This window comes from Salvelinus alpinus, chromosome 14 (genome assembly GCF_045679555.1).
Source record: "Salvelinus alpinus chromosome 14, SLU_Salpinus.1, whole genome shotgun sequence".
NCBI lineage: Eukaryota > Metazoa > Chordata > Actinopteri > Salmoniformes > Salmonidae > Salvelinus > Salvelinus alpinus.
The window spans coordinates 52,292,717-52,316,222 of NC_092099.1; the positions used below are offsets into that span (position 1 = coordinate 52,292,717).

Sequence of the window (23,506 nt, forward strand, 5' to 3'; positions counted from 1 at the left end):
TAGATGGTAGAGTACAGTATATACATATGAGATGAGTAATGTAGGGTATATAAACATAAAGTGGCATAGTTTACAGTGGCTAGTGATACATGTATTACATAAAGATGGCAAGATGCAGTAGATGATATAGAGTACAGTATATACATATACATATGAGATGAGTAATGTAGGGTATGTAAACATTATATTAAGTGGCATTGTTTAAAGTGGCTAGTGATACATTTTTCCATCAATTTCCATTATTAAAGTGTCTGGAGTTGAGTCAGTATGTTGGCTGCAGCCACTCAATGTTAGTGGTGGCTATTTAACAGTCTGATGGCCTTGAGATAGAAGCTGTTTTTCAGTCTCTTGGTCCCTGCTTTGATGCACCTGTACTGACCTCGCCTTCTGGATGATAGCGGGGTGAACAGGCAGTGGCTCGGGTGGTTGTTGTCCTTGATGATCTTTATGGCCTTCCTGTGACATCGGGCGGTGTAGGTGTCCTGGAGGGCAGGTAGTTTGCCCCCGGTGATGCGTTGTGCAGACCTCACTACCCTCTGGAGAGCCTTACGGTTGTGGGCGGAGCAGTTGCCGTACCAGGCGGTGATACAGCCCGACAGGATGCTCTCGATTGTGCATCTGTAGAAGTTTGTGATGGTTTTGGTGACAAGCCGAATTTCTTCAGCCTCCTGAGGTTGAAGAGGCGCTGCTGCACCATCTTCACAACGCTGTCTGTGTGGGTGGACCAATTCAGTTTGTCCGTGATGTGTACGCCAAGGAACTTAAAACTTACTACCCTCTCCACTACTGTCCCGTCAGTGTGGATAGGGGGGTGCTCCCGCTGCTGTTTCCTGATGTCCACAATCATCTCCTTTGTTTTGTTGACGTTGAGTGTGAGGTTATTTTCCTGACACCACACTCCGAGGGCCCTCACATCCTCCCTGTAGGCCGTCTCGTCGTTGTTGGTAATCAAGCCTACCACTGTAGTGTCGTCCGCAAACTTGATGATTGAGTTGGAGGCGTGCATGGCCACGCAGTCGTGGGTGAACACGGAGTACAGGAGAGGGCTCAGAACGCACCCTATTGGGGCCCCAGTGTTGAGAATCAGCGGGGTGGAGATGTTGTTACCTACCCTCACCACCTGGGGGCGGCCCGTCAGGAAGTCCAGGACCCAGTTGCACAGGGCGGGGTCGAGACCCAGGGTCTCAAGCTTGATGACGAGTTTGGAGGGTACTATGGTGTTAAATGCTGAGCTGTAGTCGATGAACAGCATTCTCACATAGGTATTCCTCTTGTCCAGATGGGTTAGGGCAGTGTGCAGTGTGGTTGCGATTGCGTCGTCTGTGGACCTATTGGGGCGGTAAGCAAATTGCAGTGGGTCTAGGGTGTCAGGTAGGGTGGAGGTGATATGGTCCTTGACTAGTCTCTCAAAGCACTTCATGATGACGGAAGTGAGTGCTACGTGGCGGTAGTCGTTTAGCTCAGTTACCTTAGCTTTCTTGGGAACAGGAACAATGGTGGCCCTCGTGAAGCATGTGGGAACAGCAGACTGGGATAAGGATTGATTGAATATGTCCGTAAACACACCAGCCAGCTGGTCTGCGCATGCTCTGAGGACTCGGCTGGGAATGCCGTCTGGGCCTGCAGCCTTGCGAGGGTTAATACTTGGTCATACTTCCGGTTTGGAGCGAGTAGTCGCATTCCGCTTTCCGCTCCGCTTCGCATTCCGCTTCACAGGTAGTATTACCATTTCATTTTCATTTTCATTACAGTACAACGGTTTGATTTGTTTGATCTTAGCTAGCTACATAGCCGTCTTTGTATCAAAGATAATTGTGTAGTTATTGAGGTTCGCTAGCCAGCTTTTTCGTCGTAACGTAACGTAGTCAACACTGCTAGCTAGCCAGCTAGCCACCGAATAGCAGCACTGCAGAAACGATTACATTACAACGGAACGACTTGATTAGTGTAGTGTTAGCTAGCTACATAGTTGTCTTTGCTATCTTTGTATCTAAGATAATTGTGTAGCTTAGAGTAGTTTAGAGTAATTATTCGGTTAGCTAGCCAGCTATTTTCGTCCGCCGCGCTGCCGTTCCCCTACCTAGTCAACACTGCTAGCTAACACTGCTAGCTAGCCAACTTCTACCGAATAGCAGCACTGTAGAAACTCACATTACAACTTACATTACAACGGAACGACTTGATTAGCGTAGTGTTAGCTAGCTACATAGTTGTCTTTGCTGTCCTTGTATCCAAGATAATTGTGTAGTTTTGAGAAATTGTCGAGGTTACCTAGCCAGTTAGAGGTTACCTAGCCAGCTACACTTTCAAACAAAGTCAACAACGCAGCCACTGCTAGCCAGCCTACTTCACCGCCAGCAGTACTATATCATTTTAGTCAATAAGATTTTATTTTAGCAACGTAAGCTTAACTTTCTGAACATTCGAGACGTGTAGTCCACTTGTCATTCTAATCTCCTTTGCATTAGCGTAGCCTCTTCTGTAGCCTGTCAACTATGTGTCTGTCTATCCCTCTTCTCTCCTCTCTGCACAGACCATACAAACGCTTCACACCGCGTGGCCGCCGCTACCCTAACCTGGTGGTTCCAGCGCGCACGACCCACGTGGAGTTCCAGGTCTCCGTCAGCCTCTGGAACTGCCGATCTGCGGCCAACAAGGCAGAGTTCATCTCAGCCTATGCGTCCCTCCAGTCCCTCGACTTCTTGGCACTGACGGAAACATGGATTACCACTGATAACACTGCTACTCCTACTGCTCTCTCCTCGTCTGCCCACGTGTTCTCGCACACCCCGAGAGCTTCTGGTCAGCGGGGTGGTGGCACTGGGATCCTCATCTCTCCCAAGTGGACATTCTCTCTTTCTCCCCTGACCCATCTGTCTATCGCCTCCTTTGAATTCCATGCTGTCACAGTTACCAGCCCTTTCAAGCTTAACATCCTTATCATTTATCGCCCTCCAGGTTCCCTTGGAGAGTTCATCAATGAGCTTGACGCCCTGATAAGTTCCTTTCCTGAGGATGGCTCACCTCTCACAGTTCTGGGTGACTTTAACCTCCCCACGTCTACCTTTGACTCATTCCTCTCTGCCTCCTTCTTTCCACTCCTCTCCTCTTTTGACCTCACCCTCTCACCTTCCCCCCCTACTCACAAGGCAGGCAATACGCTTGACCTCATCTTTACTAGATGCTGTTCTTCCACTAATCTCATTGCAACTCCCCTCCAAGTCTCCGACCACTACCTTGTATCCTTTTCCCTCTCGCTCTCATCCAACACTTCCCACACTGCCCCTACTCGGATGGTATCGCGCCGTCCCAACCTTCGCTCTCTCTCCCCCGCTACTCTCTCCTCTTCCATCCTATCATCTCTTCCCTCTGCTCAAACCTTCTCCAACCTATCTCCTGATTCTGCCTCCTCAACCCTCCTCTCCTCCCTTTCTGCATCCTTTGACTCTCTATGTCCCCTATCCTCCAGGCCGGCTCGGTCCTCCCCTCCTGCTCCGTGGCTCGACGACTCACTGCGAGCTCACAAAACAGGGCTCCGGGCAGCCGAGCGGAAATGGAGGAAAACTCGCCTCCCTGCGGACCTGGCATCCTTTCACTCCCTCCTCTCTACATTCTCCTCTTCTGTCTCTGCTGCTAAAGCCACTTTCTACCACTCTAAATTCCAAGCATCTGCCTCTAACCCTAGGAAGCTCTTTGCCACCTTCTCCTCCCTCCTGAATCCTCCTCCCCCTCCTCCCCCCTCCTCCCTCTCTGCAGATGACTTCGTCAACCATTTTGAAAAGAAGGTCGACGACATCCGATCCTCGTTTGCTAAGTCAAACGACACCGCTGGTTCTACTCACACTGCCCTACCCTGTGCTTTGACCTCTTTCTCCCCCCTCTCTCCAGATGAAATCTCGCGTCTTGTGACGGCCGGCCGCCCAACAACCTGCCCGCTTGACCCTATCCCCTCCTCTCTTCTCCAGACCATTTCCGGAGACCTTCTCCCTTACCTCACCTCGCTCATCAACTCATCCTTGACCGCTGGCTACGTCCCTTCCGTCTTCAAGAGAGCGAGAGTTGCACCCCTTCTGAAAAAACCTACACTCGATCCCTCCGATGTCAACAACTACAGACCAGTATCCCTTCTTTCTTTTCTCTCCAAAACTCTTGAACGTGCCGTCCTTGGCCAGCTCTCCTGCTATCTCTCTCAGAATGACCTTCTTGATCCAAATCAGTCAGGTTTCAAGACTAGTCATTCAACTGAGACTGCTCTTCTCTGTGTCACGGAGGCGCTCCGCACTGCTAAAGCTAACTCTCTCTCCTCTGCTCTCATCCTTCTAGACCTATCGGCTGCCTTTGATACTGTGAACCATCAGATCCTCCTCTCCACCCTCTCCGAGCTGGGCATCTCCGGCGCGGCCCACGCTTGGATTGCGTCCTACCTGACAGGTCGCTCCTACCAGGTGGCGTGGCGAGAATCTGTCTCCGCACCACGTGCTCTCACCACTGGTGTCCCCCAGGGCTCTGCTCTAGGCCCTCTCCTATTCTCGCTATACACCAAGTCACTTGGCTCTGTCATATCCTCACATGGTCTCTCTTATCATTGCTATGCAGACGACACACAATTAATCTTCTCCTTTCCCCCCTCTGATAACCAGGTGGCGAATCGCATCTCTGCATGTCTGGCAGACATATCAGTGTGGATGACGGATCACCACCTCAAGCTGAACCTCGGCAAGACGGAGCTGCTCTTCCTCCCGGGGAAGGACTGCCCGTTCCATGATCTCGCCATCACGGTTGACAACTCCATTGTGTCCTCCTCCCAGAGTGCTAAGAACCTTGGCGTGATCCTGGACAACACCCTGTCGTTCTCAACTCACATCAAGGCGGTGACCCGTTCCTGTAGGTTCATGCTCTACAACATTCGCAGAGTACGACCCTGCCTCACACAGGAAGCGGCGCAGGTCCTAATCCAGGCACTTGTCATCTCCCGTCTGGATTACTGCAACTCGCTGTTGGCTGGGCTCCCTGCCTGTGCTATTAAACCCCTACAACTCATCCAGAACGCCGCAGCCCGTCTGGTGTTCAACCTTCCCAAGTTCTCTCACGTCACCTCGCTCCTCCGCTCTCTCCACTGGCTTCCAGTTGAAGCTCGCATCCGCTACAAGACCATGGTGCTTGCCTACGGAGCTGTGAGGGGAACGGCACCTCCGTACCTTCAGGCTCTGATCAGGCCCTACACCCAAACAAGGGCACTGCGTTCATCCACCTCTGGCCTGCTCGCCTCCCTACCTCTGAGGAAGTACAGTTCCCGCTCAGCCCAGTCAAAACTGTTCGCTGCCCTGGCACCCCAATGGTGGAACAAATTTCCTCACGACGCCAGGTCAGCGGAGTCAATCACCACCTTCCGGAGACACCTGAAACCCCACCTCTTTAAGGAATACCTAGGATAGGATAAAGTAATCCTTCTAACCCCCCCTCCCCCTTTAAAAGAGTTAGATGCACTATTGTAAAGTGGTTGTTCCACTGGATATCATAAGGTGAATGCACCAATTTGTAAGTCGCTCTGGATAAGAGCGTCTGCTAAATGACTTAAATGTAAATGTAAATGTAAATGGTTAACACGTTTAAATGTTTTACTCACCTCGGCTGCAGTGAAGGAGAGCCCGCAGGTTTTGGTAGCGGGCCGTGTCAGTGGCACTGTATTGTCCTCAAAGCGAGCAAAGAAGTTATTTAGTCTGTCTGGGAGCAAGACATCCTGGTCTGCGACGGGGCTGGTTTTCTTTTTGTAATCCGTGATTGACTGTAGACCCTGCCACATACCTCTTGTGTCTGAGCCGTTGAATTGCGACTCTACTTTGTCTCTATACTGACACTTAGCTTGTTTGATTGCCTTGCGGAGGGAATAGCTACACTGTTTGTATTCGGTCATGTTTCCGGTCACCTTGCCCTGGTTAAAAGCAGTGATTCGCGCTTTCAGTTTCGCGCGAATGCTGCCATCAATCCACGGTTTCTGGTTTGGGAATGTTTAAATAGTTGCTGTGGGTATAACGTCGCCGATGCACTTTCTAATGAACTCGCTCACCGAATCAGCGTATTCAATGTTGTTGTTGGACGCAATGCGGAACATATCCCAATCCACGTGATCGAAGCAGTCTTGAAGCGTGGAATCAGATTGGTCGGACCAACGTTGAACAGACCTGAGCGCGGGAGCTTCTTGTTTTAGTTTCTGTGTGTAGGCTGGAAGCAACAAAATGGAGTTGTGGTCAGCTTTTCCGAAAGGAGGGCGGGGGAGGGCCTTATATGCGTCGCAGAAGGTAGAATAACAATGATCCAGGGTTTTACCAGCCCTGGTAGCACAATCGATATGCTGATAGAATTTAGGGAGTCTTGTTTTCAGATTAGCCTTGTTAAAATCCCCAGCTACAATGAATGCAGCCTCAAGATATGTGGTTTCCAGTTTACATATAGTCAAATAAAGTTCGTTCAGGGCCATCGATGTGTCTGCTCGGCTGTGATTATAATCAAAGAGAATTCCCTTGGTAGATAATGCGGTCGACATTTGATTGTGAGGAATTCTAAGTCAGGTGAACAGAAGGACTTGAGTTCCTGTATGTTGTTATGATCACACCACGTCTCGTTAATCATAAGGCATACCCCCCCCCCCCCCCCCCCGCCCCTCTTCTTACCAGAAAGATGCTTGTTTCTGTCGGCGCGATGCGTAAAGAAACCAGCTGGCTGCACCGAGTGAGCCATGTTTCCGTGAAGCAAAGAACATTACAGTCTCTGATGTCTCTCTGGAAGGCAACCCTTACTCGGATTTCATCAACCTTGTTGTCAAGAGACTGGACATTGGTGAGTAGTATGCTAGGGAGTGGTGCGCGATGTGCCCGTCTCCAGAGCCTGACCAGAAGACCGCTTTGTTTGCCCCTTTTACGGTGTCGTTGTTTAGGGTCGCCGGCTGGGATCCGATCCATTGTACTGGGTGGAAGGCAAAACACAGGATCCGCTTCGGGAGAGTCATATTCCTGGTCATAATGATGGTGAGTTGACGTTGCTCTTATATTCAGTAGTTCCTCCCGACTGTATGTAATGAAACCTAAGATTACCTGGGGTACCAATGTAAGAAATAACACGTAAAAAAACTAAATACTGCATAGTTTCCTAGGAACGCGAAGCGAGGCGGCCATCTCTGTCGGCGCCGGAAATCAAAAGTGGCCAGACGGAAGCCACTCCCTCGTAAAAGGCACATGACAGCCCGCTTGGACTTTGCCACAAAGGCAAGTAAAGGACTCTCAGAACATAAGAAAAAATATTATTTGGTCTGATGAAACCAAAATTGAACTCTTTGGCCTGAATGCCAAGTGTCACGTCTGGAGGAAACCTGGCACCATCCCTACGGTGAAGCACGGTGGTGACAGCATCATGCTGTGGGGATGTTTTTCAGCGGCAGGGACTGGGAGACCAGTCAGGATCAAGGGAAAGATGAATCGAGCAAAGTACAGAGAGATCCTCGATGAAAACCTGTTCCAGAGTGCTCAGGACCTCAGACTGGGGCGAAGGTTCACCTTCCAACAGGACAACGACCCTAAGCACACAGACAAGACAACACAGGAGTGGCTTCGGGAAACGTTTATGAATGTCCTTGAGTGGCCCAGCCAAAGCCCGTACTTGAACATCTCTAGAGACACCTGAAAATAGCTGTGCAGTGACGCTCCCCATCCAACCCGACAGAGCTTGAAAGGATCTGCAGAGAAGAATGGAAGAAACTCCCAAATACAGGCTCTAGGCTCTAATCTCTGCCAAAGGTGCTTCAAAAAAGTACTGAGTAAAGGGTCTGAATACTTATGTAAATGTGATATTTTATTTTTAATACATTTGCAAAAATGTCTAAGAACCTGTTTTTTGCTTTGTCATTATGGGGTATTGTGTGTAGATTGATGAGGGGAATAAAGCTATTTAATCTATTTTAGAATAAGGCTGTAACGTAAGAAAATTAGGAAAAAAGCCAAGGGGTCTGAATACTTTCCGAATTCACTGTGGTGCATTCAAATAGTAGTACTCATCAAGTTAATTTTAACAGATGCATACAGGTCTTAAGTTCAATATTCATCAAGAACTGATACATTGAATGTGTTCAGCCAGGCCCAGAACATTTTTGAGAATGTTGTTTGTGGTTCATGTGAGTAAGTAGCTTTGAGACGCCAGGCCAAAATTCCTCATGACAAACCGCTGCTCTAACAATGTATATTCAGATTTCTTTCTCCAGTCAAGAATAAAGCTGAGAGAGAAACGGTAGAGATTTTGAGTTAGCTTCCCCCCCCCAAAAGTGTTTGGATATCAAGGAAAAGGACAGGGCAAGGCAGGGGGGAAGCTATCAGAGAAAAGGACAGGGCAAGGCAGGGGGGAAGCTATCAGGGAAAAGGACAGGGCAAGGCAGGGGGGAAGCTATCAGGGAAAAGGACAGGACAAGGCAGGGGGGAAGCTATCAGGGAAAATGCCAGGACAAGGCAGGGGGGAAGCTATCAGGGAAAAGGACAGGGCAAGGCAGGGGGGAAGCTATCAGGGAAAAGGACAGGGCAAGGCAGGGGGGAAGCTATCAGGGAAAAGGACAGGGCAAGGCAGGGGGGAAGGCAGACAGGAAGATTCAACACAACGATTGTTTTTGGTTAATTTTGTTGTTGCATTTTTCTATCCATTGTGCTCTGGCCTCTTCTACAAATTCCTCGTCCACTAAGTTGCTGAGGCCTGATGGGTAATTAGGAGACATCAGAGCCCAGCTGAAAGGAGGGTGCACATGCTCCCCCCCAGAGCCCCTCACACAGGCACAGGAGGGGGGCCAATCCACCATCCATCCTTTGTGGGGGGGGGGAACAAATTGGGACATGGGGGGTGTTGGGCGGTGGGGGGGATAGAAGAGGCACAGGGTGCTCAATCACAGACCCCAAATAGACAGAGGCGAGGGGCAAAAGCTACAGTAATGGGGACCCCTGAACCCCCTCCTACACTCCCTGGACATTGTGCTCTCCGTCAGACCCCACAATGGTAACTTCCCCCCTCCGTCAGACCCCACAATGGTAACTTCCCCCCTCCGTCAGACCCCACAATGGTAACTTCCCCTCTCTGCTTCCCCCCCCCTCTCTCTAACTTCCATTATCTCTCTCTTCCACTAGCTCTCTCGTACTCTCTCCCTGCCTTTGCCTGCTGTCCTCACGCCCCCTAATCCCCCTAACAGAGCCCTGGTGGCCAGGGATATTTGTTTAGGGAAAAGTGATTAAAGTGTAATACAACAGACTGGCCCCTGACTCTCTGTCCTAAGATAAGTGACTGACAAGACCAAGCAGTCAAAAGGAAACTAGCACTCTACCAAGGAGCCAGGCAGGGACAGAGAGAGAGAGTTGGACAGAAAAAGGGAACAGAGAAAGAGAGAGAGAGAAAGACAGAGAGAGAGAGAGAGAGAGCGAGAGACAGAGCGGGACAGAGAGAGAGAGTTGGACAGAAAGAGGGAACAGAGAAAGAGAGAGAGAGAAAGAGAGACAGAGCGAGAGACAGAGCGGGACAGAGAGAGAGAGTTGAACAGAAAGAGGGAACAGAGAAAGAGAGAGAGAGAAAGACAGAGAGAGCGAGAGACAGAGCGGGACAGAGAGAGAGAGTTGGACAGAAAGAGGGAACAGAGAAAGAGAGAGAGAGAAAGACAGAGAGAGCGAGAGACAGAGCGGGGCAGAGAGAGAGTTGGACAGAAAGAGGGAACAGAGAAAGAGAGAGAGAGAAAGCGAGAGACAGAGCGGGACAGAGAGAGAGTTGGACAGAAAGAGGGAACAGAGAAAGAGAGCGAGAGAAAGACAGAGAGAGCGAGAGACAGAGCGGGACAGAGAGAGAGAGATAGAGTTCAGTGAACACAGTGAGAGCATGAGAGACCAGCGAGTCTGAATGAACGAGAGAGAAAGGAAAAAGGATAAATGGGGAGAGAAAGAGAGCGTAATAAAAGAGGTTTGTGAACAGAGCATGGAAAAAGCTGTATCCAGCTGTTATTCTAAGCTTGGGTCTCGACACGCCTCATTCAAACACCTCTGCAGCCAAAGCGAACAGAACAGAGCCCCTGAATCAAACAATTAGCTTCCGCATTGACCACAGCATCCCGGCCGCCCGGGTGCCTGTCTTTGATTCTAAAAAGGGATTTTTTCCCCCTCCGCTTTATGCCGGCCAATTATTGTCAGGTGCCCGCTCTCCTTGTTCAGAGGACCTTTCAGATGGCATGCATTAATAGAGGACTGGTTACAGAAGAGAAGGAGGAAAGCACCTCATTCATCCCCTTTTAGTGAGCACACATTTCACACCCAGAGAGACCAAACGCAGCGCCGCCATGGCTCCATTTACTGAGCTGTCTGTCAGTCAGCTTGTGAAGTCTCTCTCTATCTGGTAGTGAGATATCAGTTAGGGTCCAGAGGCTGACGACGCAAACAGACATAGTGGGGAGTAGGACATCTCTAGGGGGAATTATGAACTGTAGCTTTTTCTCTAGGTTACAATTTACATTAAGTTGCTCTTATAACTGGGTACTATTTACACTACTATCACCATTGTAATAACATGTTGTTACATAGATAGTACTTGAGTAATTGCATTTCAATTGCATAGTAATGGAACTCATATATTACAGATAGGCCATAGTGAATACTAAAACATCTACCACCAGACAATGGCCAGTATGTATGTATGTATGTATGTATGTATGTATGTATGTATGTATGTATGTATGTGTGTGTGTGTAAAGTGTTCATTTTGGGGAGGGGTCTGTGACCCCCAGTAGTGTAACAGATGACTGGTGTGAGCTCAAAAGGACTGATGGTGGTGGGTGAGAGACCCAGAAACCATGACCCTCCAGCGGCCGTTTTGAAGCAAACTACAACAAAGCTGCTTTGTCACCGCACAGGACTAACATGGAAAATGAAGACAAACTAAAAAGGGGCTGTGTTTGGTTTGAGGTTCATATAAATTACAGACTAAAAAAAAATCTGACGTTCTATCAAGTGTTGCTTTGAAGAGCTGCTGTCCGCTTGTCTGTGTTTGTTTGATTGTTTGTTTGTTTGGAGGGAAAGAGGAACGGCGAAGGATTCAAGGACACTGGTCTTAGGTCTGGACATGCTGTTCAAGTTGGCGTCATTAAACGTGGTGAAATGTGGGTTGACGAATAGATAAGCCGCACACAAACGCACACTTCCTTGTGTAACCTCAAAGTGGTTAAGAGGTCACAAAGGTCAAGGTTGACGAAGAGGATAAGGGACGAGTCCTTCTGATAGGGTTTAGGATATTATGCCCCCATTGGCTAATGTCACACTGGACTTCTTTAACAGGGCCTATGCTTATCTCTGTTTGTGTGTTCTACTTACATTGGACTGAGAGACACAAGACCTGCATTGCACCATCTGACAGTCCTTAGATAGCTGACCTCCTAACCTCCACTGAATTATAGACAGAGATGACAAAAATGCCAACTGAACACAGTACAGCGTTCTAAGGTACTGCATCTCAGTTCACTACATACCCTGGTTCGATTCCAGGCTGTATCACAACCGGCCGTGATTGGGAGTACCATAGGGCAGCGCACATTTGGCCCAGCGTAGTCCAGGTTCGGCCGTCATTGTAAATAAGAATTTGTTCTTAACTGACTTGCCTAGTTAAATAAATAAATAAAAACGTATACAAACCTCAGGACATGTTTCCAGACCACTACTAACCCTCCGGTAGTGAACATAAGTATGTGGACACATGCTCATCGAACATCTCATTCATGGGCATTAATAGGGGGACCCCCCTTTGCTGCTATAACAGCCTCCATTCACCTTTCTGGAAAGGCGTTCCAATAGATGTTGGAACGTTGCTGCAGGGACTTGCTTCCATTCAGCCACAGGAGCGTTAGTGAGTTCGGGCACTGATGTTGGGCAATTAGACCTGGCTTGTAGTCGGCGTTCCAATTCATCCCAAAGGTGTTCGATGGGGTTGAGGTCAGGGCTTTGTGCAGGCCAGTAAAGTTCTTCCATAACAATCTCCACAAACCATTTCTGTATGGACCTTCGCTTTGTGCACGGGGGCTGAAACAGGAAAGGGCCTTCCACAAACTGTTGCCAAAAAGTTGGAAGCACAGAATCATCTGGAATGTCATTGTATGCTGTAGCGTTTATTTATTTTAATTAATCCTTATTTTACCAGGTAAGTTGACTGAGAACACATTCTCATTTACAGCAACAACCTGGGGAATAGTTACAGGGGAGAGGAGGGGGGATTAATGAGCCAATTGTAAGCTGGGGATGATTGGTGCAGCTGTAGAACCTTTTGAAGATCTGAGGACCCATGCCAAATCTTTTTAGTTTCCTGAGGGGGAATAGGTTTTGTTGTGCCCTCTTCACGACTGTCTTGGTGTGTTTGGACCATTTTAGTTTGTTGGTGATGTGGACACCAAGGAACTTGAAGCTCTCAACCTGCTCCACTACAGCCCTGTTGATGAGAATGGAGGCGTGCTCGGTCCTCTTTTTCCTGTAGTCCACAATCATCTCCTTTGTCTTGATCACGTTGAGGGAGAGGTTGTTGTCCTGACACCACATGGCCAGGTCTCTGACCTCCTCCCTATAGGCTGTCTCGTCGTTGTCGGTGATCAGGCCTACCACCGTTGTGTCATCGGCAAACGTAATGATGGTGTTGGAGTCATGCAGTCATGAGTGAACAGGGAGTACAGGAGGGGACTGAGCATGCACCCCTGAGGGGCCCCAGTGTTGAGGATCAGCGTTGTGGATGTGTTGTTACCTACCCTTATCACCTGGTGTTGTTACCTACCCTTATCACCGCCCATCAGGAAGTCCAGGATCCAGTTGCAGAGGGAGGTGTTTAGTCCCAGGGTCCTTAGCTTATTGATGGGCTTTGAGGGCACTATGGTGTTGAACGCTGAGCTGTAGTCAATGAATAGCATTCTCTCGTAGGTGTTCCTTTTGTCCAGGTGGGAAAGGGAAGTGTGGAGTGCAATAGAGATTGCATCATCTGTGGATCTGTTGGGGCGGTATGCAAATTGGAGTGGGTCTAGGGTTTCTGGGATAATGGTGTTGATGTGAGCCATGACCAGCCTTTTGAAGCACTTCATGGCTACAGGCGTGAGTGCTACGGGTCGGTAGTCATTTAGGCAGGTTACCTTAGTGTTTTTGGGCACAGGCACTATGGTGGTCTGCTTAAAACAAGTTGGTATTACAGACTCGGACAGGGAGAGGTTGAAAATGTCAGTGGAGACACTTGCCAGTTGGTCAGCGCATGCTCGCAGTACACGTCCTGGTAATCAGTCTGGCCCTGCCACCTTGCGAATGTTGACTTGTTTAAAGGTCTTACTCACATCGGCTGCGGAGAGTGTGATCACACAGTCTTCCAGAACAGCTGGTGCTCTCATGCATGTTTCAGTGGTATTTGCCTCGAAGCGAGCATAGAAGTAGTTCAGCTCGTCTGGTAGGCTCATGTCACTGGGCAGCTCTCGGCTGTACTTCCCTTTGTAGTCTGGATTGGTTTGCTAGCACTGCCACATCAGATGAGCGTTAGAGCCGGTGAAGTACGATTCGATCTTAGTCCTGTATTGACGTTTTGCCTGTTTGATGGTTCGTCGGTGTGAATAGCGGGATTTCTTATAAGCTTCCAGGTTAGAGTCCCGCTCCTTGAAACGGCAGGTCTAGCCTTTAGCTCAGTGTTGCCTGTAATCCATGGCTTCTGGTTGGGGTATGTACATACAGTCACTGTGGGTACGACGTCATCGATGCACTTATTTATGAAGCCAATGACTGATGTGGTGTACTCCTTCAATGCCATCGGAGGAATCCCAGAACATATTCCAGTCTGTGCTAGCAAAACAGTCCTGTAGCTTAGCATCTGCTTCATCTGACCACTTTTTTATTGATCTAGTTACTGGTGCTTCCTGCTTCATTTTTGCTTGTAAGCAGGAATCAGGAGGATAGAATTATGGTCAGATTTGCCAAATGGAGGGCGAGGGAGAGCTTTGTATGCATATCTGTGTGTGGAGTAAATAAAGGTGGTCCAGAGTTTTTTTTCTCCTCTGGTTGCACATTTAACATGCTGATAGAAATTTGGTAAAACGGACTTAAGTTTCCCTGCATTAAAGTCCCTGGCTACTATGAGCGCCGCCTCTGGGTGAGCGTTTTCTTGTTTGCTTATGGCGGAATACAGCTCATTCAATGCCGTCTTAGTGCCAGCCTCTATCTGTGGTGGTATGTAAACAGCCACGAAAAATACAGATGAAAACTAGGTAGGTAGTGTGGTCTACAGCTTATCATAAGATACTCTACCTCAGGCGAGCAATAGCTCGAGACTTCCTTAGATATCGTGCACCAGCTGTTATTTACAAAAATACATAGTCCGCCGCCCCTTGTCTTACCAGACGCCACTATTCTATCCTGCCGGTGCAGCGTATAACCAGCCAGCTGTATGTTGATAGTGTCGTCGTTCAGCCACGTCACCGTGAAGCATAAGATAGTACAGTTTTGAATGCCTCGTTGGTAGTTTAATCTTCCGCGTAGGTCATCTATTTTATTGTTCAAAGTTTTCACGTTTGCTAGCAGAATGGAAGGAAGTGGGGATTTATTCGATCGCCTACGAATTCTCAGAAGGCAGCCTGCCCTCTGGCCCCTTTTTCTCCACCTCCTCTTCACGCAAATCACGGGGATCTGGGCCTGTTCCCGAGAAAGCAGTATATCGTTCGCGTCGGCCTCGTCAGACACGTTAAAGGAAAAAAAGTATTCTGCCAGTCCGTGGCGAGTAATCGCATCTCCAGAAGATATTTTCGGTCATAAGAGACGGTAGCGGCAACATTATGTACAAAATAAGTTAAAAAATCAAAAGTTACAAACAACGCAAATAAACGAACAAAAAAAACACCTGGGGGCAGGTAAAACATCTGCCTTATTGTCTGGCTCCATCTTACAAGGGGCCCGAACCATGAAAAGTGGCCCCAGACCATTATTCCTCCTTCACCAAAACTTTACAGTTGGCACTATGCATTGGGGCAGGTAGCGTTCTCCTGGCATCCGCCAAACCCAGAGTTGTCTGTCAGACTGCCAGATGGTGAAGCGTGATTCATCACTCCAGAGAATGCAATTCCACGGCTCCTGAATCAAATGGCGGCGAGCTTTACACCACTCCACCCGACGCGTGGCATTGCGCATGGTGATCTTAGGCTTGTGTGCGGCTGCTCGGCCATGGAAACCCATTTCATGAAGCTCCTGACGAACCGTTCTTGTGCTGACGTTGCTTCCAGAGGCAGTTTGGAACTCGGTAGTGAGTGTTGCAACCGAGGACAGATGATTTTTACGTGCTACAACACTCAGTGGTCCCATTCTGTGACCTTGTGTGGCCTACCACTTTGCAGCTGAGCAGTTGTTGATCCTAGACGTTTCCACTTCTCAATAACAGCACTTACAGTTAACCGGGGCAGCTCTGGCAGGGAAGAAATTTGACAAAACGACTTGTTGGAAAGGAATCCTATGACAGTGCCACGTTGAAAGTCACTGAGCTCTTCAGAAAGGCCATTCTACTGCCAATATTTGTCTATAGAGATTGCATGGCTGTGTGCTCGATTTTATACACCTGTCAGAAACGGATGTAGCCGAAACCACTAATTTGACGGGGTGTCCACAAACTTTTGTATATATAGTGTATATCAGTAGATTTTTGACTAATGACAGTGGTTACCCCTTGGGTCAATATTTAGCCATGGTTTTGATGGATTATGTTGTAAAAATCAAATCAAAGTTTATTTGTCACGTGCGCAGTGAAATGCTTACTTACAGGCCTTAACCAACAGTGCAATTTTTAAGTAAAGAATACGTAGTAGGTGAACAATGGATGAGTAAAGAAATAAAAACAACTGTAAAAAGACAGTGAAAATAACAGTAGCGAGGCTATATACAGTAGCAAGGCTATATACAGTAGAGAGGCTATATACAGTAGCGAGGCTATATACAGTAGAGAGGCTTTATTCAGTAGAGAGGCTATATACAGTAGAGAGGCTATAACAGTAGCGAGGCTATATTCAGTAGAGAGGCTATATACAGTAGAGAGGCTATAACAGTAGCGAGGCTATATACAGTAGCGAGGCTATATACAGTAGAGAGGCTATAACAGTAGCGAGGCTATATACAGTAGCGAGGCTATATACAGTAGAGAGGCTATATACAGTAGAGGCTATATACAGTAGCGAGGCTATATACAGTAGAGAGGCTATAACAGTAGCGAGGCTATATTCAGTAGAGAGGCTATATACAGTAGCGAGGCTATAACAGTAGCGAGGCTATATTCAGTAGAGAGGCTATATACAGTAGAGAGGCTTTATTCAGTAGAGAGGCTATAAACAGTAGCGAGGCTATATTCAGTAGAGAGGCTATATACAGTAGCGAGGCTATATACAGTAGAGAGGCTATAACAGTAGCGAGGCTATATTCAGTAGCGAGGCTATATACAGTAGCGAGGCTATATACAGTAGAGAGGCTATAACAGTAGCGAGGCTATATTCAGTAGAGAGGCTATATACAGTAGCGAGGCTATAACAGTAGCGAGGCTATATTCAGTAGAGAGGCTATATACAGTAGAGAGGCTATATACAGTAGAGAGGCTATAACAGTAGCGAGGCTATATACAGTAGCGAGGCTATATACAGTAGAGAGGCTATAACAGTAGCGAGGCTATATTCAGTAGAGAGGCTATAACAGTAGCGAGGCTATATACAGTAGAGAGGCTATATACAGTAGAGAGGCTATATACAGTAGAGAGGCTTTATTCAGTAGAGAGGCTATAAACAGTAGCGAGGCTATATTCAGTAGAGAGGCTATATACAGTAGAGAGGCTATATACAGTAGAGAGGCTATATACAGTAGAGGCTATATACAGTAGAGGCTATATACAGTAGAGAGGCTATATACAGTAGAGAGGCTATATACAGTAGAGAGGCTGTATACAGTAGAGAGGCTGTATACAGTAGAGAGGCTGTATACAGTAGAGAGGCTGTATACAGTAGAGAGGCTATATACAGTAGAGAGGCTATATACAGTAGAGGCTATAACAGTAGAGAGGCTATATACGGTAGAGAGGCTATATACAGTAGAGAGGCTATATACAGTAGAGAGGCTATAACAGTAGAGAGGCTATAACAGTAGAGAGGCTATATTCAGTAGAGAGGCTATATTCAGTAGAGAGGCTATAACAGTAGCGAGGCTATATACAGGCACCGGTTAGTTGGGCTAATTGAGGTAGTATGTAGATGTAGGTATAGTTAAAGTGACTATGCATAGATGATAAACATTGAGTAACAGCAGCGTAAAAGAGGGGTTGGGGGATACAAATACACACACACACACAATGCAAATAGTCCGGGTAGCCATTTGGCATGGATCTTTCCATAAACAGAGATATGTAGGTGAACCAGTGTGTGGGGTGTGAAGTGACAGGATATTCTTCTAGTGAAGAATGTGTCACTTTATCACTGTGTGTGTGTGTGGTTGGTAAGAGGTGGAGGTCTCTACCTGCACACCGGAAGCTCTGGGTGGTCAGGCCCTTCTCCACAGCCAGGCAGGTGAGAATACTGAGGAAGCTGGTTGTGACTGACTGTCTCTTGGCCCTCTGGGTGTCCCTCTGCCTCCTCTCCCTGGAGGGCTTGCTCCTCAGCAGAATCCCCGTCGACACTGCACCTAGCTGGGCCTGGCCGGAACCCTGTCCCTCCTCACCCTGGGGCCTCTGGGCTGCCACGGCCGTCCGCAGGGCCTCCACCCAGTCCTGGGCTTTGAGTTGGCTCTCAGCCCGCAGACGGAGCACCTCGCTGGGGAAGACGCCTTGGAAGCAGCCAGCGCTCACCCCCTTGGCCTCGTCCCTCTGCACGGCCAGGCAGGAGGCCAGCGGGTAGTGGAGGACGGGCTCGGACACGGGCCCCCGGCCCTCGGTGGGAAAGGCCTGCAGCGTGGAGCGACTCAGTACGAAGGTGAAAGCCCTCCAGTTGTTCTGGTCAGTCAGCTGGTGGAGGAGCCCAGCCTTGAGGACATCCGTACAGCACTGGGTGAACAGGGGCAGGGCCGTGGGCCGGGCTGGGAGGAAATGGGAGCAACCAGGTGCCAGGGCAGCCTCAGCAGGACCACGGGGATCTGGTCTGGTGTCGAGACCTCCAGAGGTAACGGATGACGACGGGGATAAGGCTGGAAGACACTCTGCATTTTTGTGGGCGGGCTGGGCAGCCAGTACTCTCTCCCAGATCAGCCTCCTCCAGTCTAGCACCTCCCACTGGCAGGCGGCACGTAACTGCAGGCAGGTGGAGCTGTTGAAGAAGAGGGTCAGTGAGTGATCTTTTAACACATTGCTATGAGAGAAATAACATTGCAACAAAGCTTCAATTACAACTTATTTTAAGTGAGTGCAGGCCATTTTTTAAAATGTTTATGTGATTGACATAAACATTAAATTTATATTTATCCAGGAAGTTCTGTTGAGGTCAGGAGACTCATTTTACAAGGGAGACCTGGCAAGAGGATAAGAGTTGAGAACTATGGTTTTCTTCCTTTACCTGTTGAAGAAGAGGGCCTGGAGGACTCGCCCGTCCTGGGGCGGCTGGGGCTGGCTGACCCCCTGGCAGTGGGACAGGGAGTAGGCAGTGCAGAGCTGCCAGTTACCGCTGCTGTCCAGGCTGTAGACGCGCAGCTCACATGGGGTAAGCTCTACATGACAGACGCTCCAACGACCCTTCTGACCCTCACGATGCTCCAGGGTACCCTGTTTCACCACACTGCCGCTGCTGCTGCTGCCCTTACGGCCTGCAAAAAACACAGTATATTCAGCAAAAGGATCATCTGCGGATGACACTATTTAATATACTAACTAAACACATGGTCTATAGGACTAAATTTATTAGGCCTAACTTATATTTACTACCATATAGCCTACTGGAACAGGTTACAAGTAGAAGCCAAATGCCTTTGAAAGATTCAGAGGTAGGATAAAATAACAGAGATTATCTGATGGGGGGCGGCAGTCCATTCAAATGGCCCCACACACTACTACCACTCACAGAATGTCTCTGCAACAATTTAATCTTATTATCTGCTCATTGGATCAATAACCTTGGCCTCCATTTGTCAGTAAGCACTCAGCAGTGTTCTCTTAGCTAATATGCCACATAGGACATTCATTCTCCACTCATTAAAGTCACATAAAGTCACAGTTTATTAAAAAACACAAATCAAATGCAACACATCACTAAGAGCAGGGACAAATTTGGAGCTGTCTAGCCTATTCAGGTTCAGCTTGCTTAGCCAGGCACAAATCTGATAGCACTTTTATATACAGTACCAGCCAAAAGTTTGGACATAAAGTTGAAGTTGGAAGTATACATACACTTAGGTTGGGGTCATTAAAACTCGTTTTTCAACCACTCCACAAATTTCTTGTTAACAAACTATAGTTTTGGCAAGTCGGTTAAGACATCTACTTTGTGCATGACACAAGTCATTTTTCCAACAATTGTTTACAGACAGATTATTTCACTTATAATTCACTGTATCACAATTCCATTGGGTCAGAAGTAGAGCATGACCGATTACCATTTTTCAACACCGATACCGATTATTGGAGGACCAAAAAAGCCGATACCGATTAGTCGGCCAATTTTTTAACTTTATTTGTAATAATGACAATTACAACAATACTTAATGAACACTTATTTTAACTTAATATAATACATCAATAAAATCAATGTAGCCTCAAATATATAATGAAACATGTTCAATTTGGTTTAAATAATGCAAAAACAAAGTGTTGGAGAAGAAAGTAAAAGTGCAATATGTGCCATGTAAGAAAGCTAACGTTTAAGTTCCTTGCTCAGAACATGAGAACATATGAAAGCTGGTGGTTCCTTTTAACATGAGTCTTCAATATTCCCAGGTGAGAAGTTTAAGGTTGTAGTTATTTTGGACTATTTCTCTCTATACCATTTGTATTTCATATACCTTTGACTATTGGATGTTCTTATAGGCACTTTAGTATTGCCAGTGTAACAGTATAGCTTCCGTACATCTCCTCGCCCCTACCTGGGCTCGAACCAGGAACACATCGACAACATCCACCCTCGAAGCATCGTTACCCATGCAGAGCAAGGGGAACAACTACTCCAAGTCTCAGAGCGAGTGACGTTTGAAACGCTATTAGTGCGCACCCCGCTAACTAGCTAGCCATTTCACATCGGCCTCACCAGCCTAATCTCGGGAGTTGATAGGCTTGAAGTCATAAACAGCTCAATGCTTGAAGCATTGCGAAGAGCTGCTGGCAAAATGGGACGAAAGTGCTGTTTGAATGAATGCTTACGAGCCAGCTGGTGCCTATCATCGCTCAGTCAGACTGCTCTATCAAATCATAGACTTAATTATAACATAATAACATACAGAAATACGAGCCTAAGGTTATTAATATGGTCGAATCCGGAAACTATAATTTCGAAAACAAAACGTTTATTATTTCAGTGAAATACGGAACTGTTCGGTATTTTATCTAACGGATGGCATCCCTAAGTCTAAATATTTCTGTTACATTGCACAACCTTCAATGTTATGTCGTAAAATTCTGGCAAATTAGTTCCCAACGAGCCAGGCGGCCCAAACTGTTGCATATACCCTGACTCTGCGTGCAATGAACACAAGAGAAGTGACACAATTTCACCTGGTTGATATTTCCTGCTAACCTTTCTTTTAGCTAAATATGCAGGTGAAAAATATATACTTCTGTGTATTGATTTTAAGAAAGGCATTGATGTTTATGGTTAGGTACACATTGGAGCAAGGACAGTCCTTTTTCGCGAATGCGCACCGCATCGATTATATGCAACGCAGGACACGCTAGATAACCTAGTAATATCATCAACCATGTGTAGTTATAACTAGTGATTATGATTGATTGATTGTTTTTTATAAGATAAGTTTAATGCTAGCTAGCAACTTACCTTGACTTCTTACTGCATTTGCGTAACTCCTCGTGGAGTGCAAGGAGAGGCAGGTGGTTAGACCGTTGGACTAGTTAACCGTAAGGTTGCAAGATTGAATCCCTGAGCTGACAAGATAAAAATCTGTCGTTCTGCCCCTGAACAAGGCAGTTAACCTTTCACGAGTATCTACCCCGGGTCCGGGATCACCCCCCACCCCCCCCACACTGAGTAGCATAGCCTAGCATAGCGTCACAATTAAATAGTAGCATCTAAATATCATTAAATCACCAGTCCAAGACACCTAATGAAAGATACAGATCTTGTGAATAAAGCCACCATTTCAGATTTTTAAAATGTTTTACAGGGAAGACAAAATATGTAAATCTATTAGCTAACCACGTTAGCAAAAGACACCACTTTTCTAACTCCATCAGTTTCTTACTCCATCAGGTGCTATCACCAATTCGGCTAAACTAAGATATTGATAGCCACTAACCAAGAAAAAACCTCATCAGATGACAGTCTGATAACATATTTATGGTATAGGATAGGTTTTGTTAGAAAAATGTGCATATTTCAGGTAGATATCATAGTTTACAATTGCACCCACCGTCACAAATGGACTAGAATAAATACATAGAGCAACGTGTTTACCTAATTACTAATCATCAAACATTTCGTAAAAATACACAGCATACACTAATCGAAAGACACAGATCCTGTGAATACAGACAATATTTCAGATTTTCTAAGTGTCTTACAGCGAAAACACAATAAATCGTTATATTAGCATACCACATATGCAAACGTTACCAGAGCATTGATTCTAGCCAAAGAGAGCGATAACGTAAACATCGGCAAAATATATTCATTTTTTCACTAACCTTCTCAGAATTCTTCAGATGACACTCCTGTAACATCACATTACAACATACATATACAGTTTGTTCGAAAATGTGCATATTTAGCCACCAAAATCATGGTTAGACAATGACAAAAGTTGCCCAGCTGGTCAGACAATGTCGTGCGCCATATTAGACAGTGATCTAGTCGTATACATAAATACTCATAAACGTGACTAAAAAATATAGGGTGGACAGCGATTGATAGACAATTTAATTCTTAATACAATCGCTGATTTACATTTTTTAAATTATCCTTACTTTTCAATACAGTCTGCGCCAAGCGAAGCTACGTCAAACAAAATGGCGTCATAAGCGATTAACATTTCTCGACAGAAACACGATTTATCATAATAAATTGTTCCTACTTTGAGCTGTTCTTCCATCAGAATCTTGGGCAAAGAATCCTTTCTTGGGTCTAATCGTCTTTTGGTCGAAAGCTGTCCTCTTGCCATGTAGAAATGCCCATTGCGTTCGGCATGAACTGGAACCGTGCCCAGAGATTCACAGTGTCTCAGAAATAAATGTCCCAAAATCGCACTAAACGGATATAAATTGCTATAAAACGGTTTAAATTAACTACCTTATGATGTTTTTAACTCCTATAACGAGTAGAAACATGACCGGAGAAATATAACTGGCTACACTAATGCTTGGAAAAAGAGCAGGTCGGTGTCCACCGCGCGCCCGACGCATCTGGAAAAGAGTTCCTACCTACACGTGTTTTTGTTTTATAGGGGCTGTGATTGCGCAATCGATACCATTCAAATCGTCATCACGTAAAGGCATCCAGGGGAAGACGTAAGCAGTGTCCGTATCCTGATAGCGTTCACAGTGGCCTTTAAACTGACTCCAGATCAGGGGCCAAAATGTGTGAAATCTGACTCCATGTCAGGGAAATTGCTGTAGAATGAGTTCTGTTCCACTCAGAGACAAAATTCCAACGCCTATAGAAACTAGAGAGTGTTTTCTATCCAATAATAGTAATAATATGCATATTGTACGAGCAAGAATTTAGTAGGAAGCCGTTTAATCTGTAATGCAATTATGCTAATGAGAAAACAGCACCCCCTGTAGTCGCAAGAAGTTAACCAACCGTTCCTAGGCCGTCATTGAAAATAAGAATGTGTTCTTAACCGATTTGCCTCGTTAAATAAAGTTGTAAAAAAAATAAAAACATTCGGCAAAATCGGCGTCCAAAAATACCGATTTCCGATTGATATGAAATCGGCCCTAATTAATCAGCCATTCCGATTAATCGGTCGACCTCTAGTCAGAAGTTTACATACACTAAGTTGACTGTGCCTTTAAACATCTTGGAAACAAAGTCAGGGTATTGGAGTGGCCATCACAAAGCCCTGACCTCAATCCTATTGACAATTTGTGGGCAGAACTGAAAAAGCCTGTGCGAGCAAGGAGCCCTACAAACCTGACTCAGTTACACCAGCTCTGTCAGGAGGAATGGGCCAAAATTCACCCAACTTATTGTGAGAAGCTTGTGGAAGGCTACCCGAAAAGTTTGACCCAAGTTAAACAATTTAAAGGCAATGCTACCAAATACTAATTGAGTGTATGTAAACTTCTGACCCACTGGGAATGTGATGAAATAAATAAAAGCTGAAATAAA

General features: G+C 46.6%; 1 protein-coding gene across 1 annotated transcript in view; it reads right to left on the reverse strand.

Moving 5' to 3' along the window:
- The window catches only part of LOC139539051 (pleckstrin homology domain-containing family M member 3-like), a 92,698-nt gene that overhangs the window by 52,870 nt on the left and 16,322 nt on the right, over positions 1–23,506 (reverse strand). Inside the window, exons 3-4 of the mRNA XM_071341743.1 lie at positions 18,572–18,818; positions 17,544–18,325 (exon numbers count right to left, since the gene is read on the reverse strand). Of these exons, the coding sequence (XP_071197844.1) occupies positions 17,544–18,325; positions 18,572–18,818 (1,029 nt within the window). The remainder of the gene's footprint in view (positions 1–17,543; positions 18,326–18,571; positions 18,819–23,506) is intronic.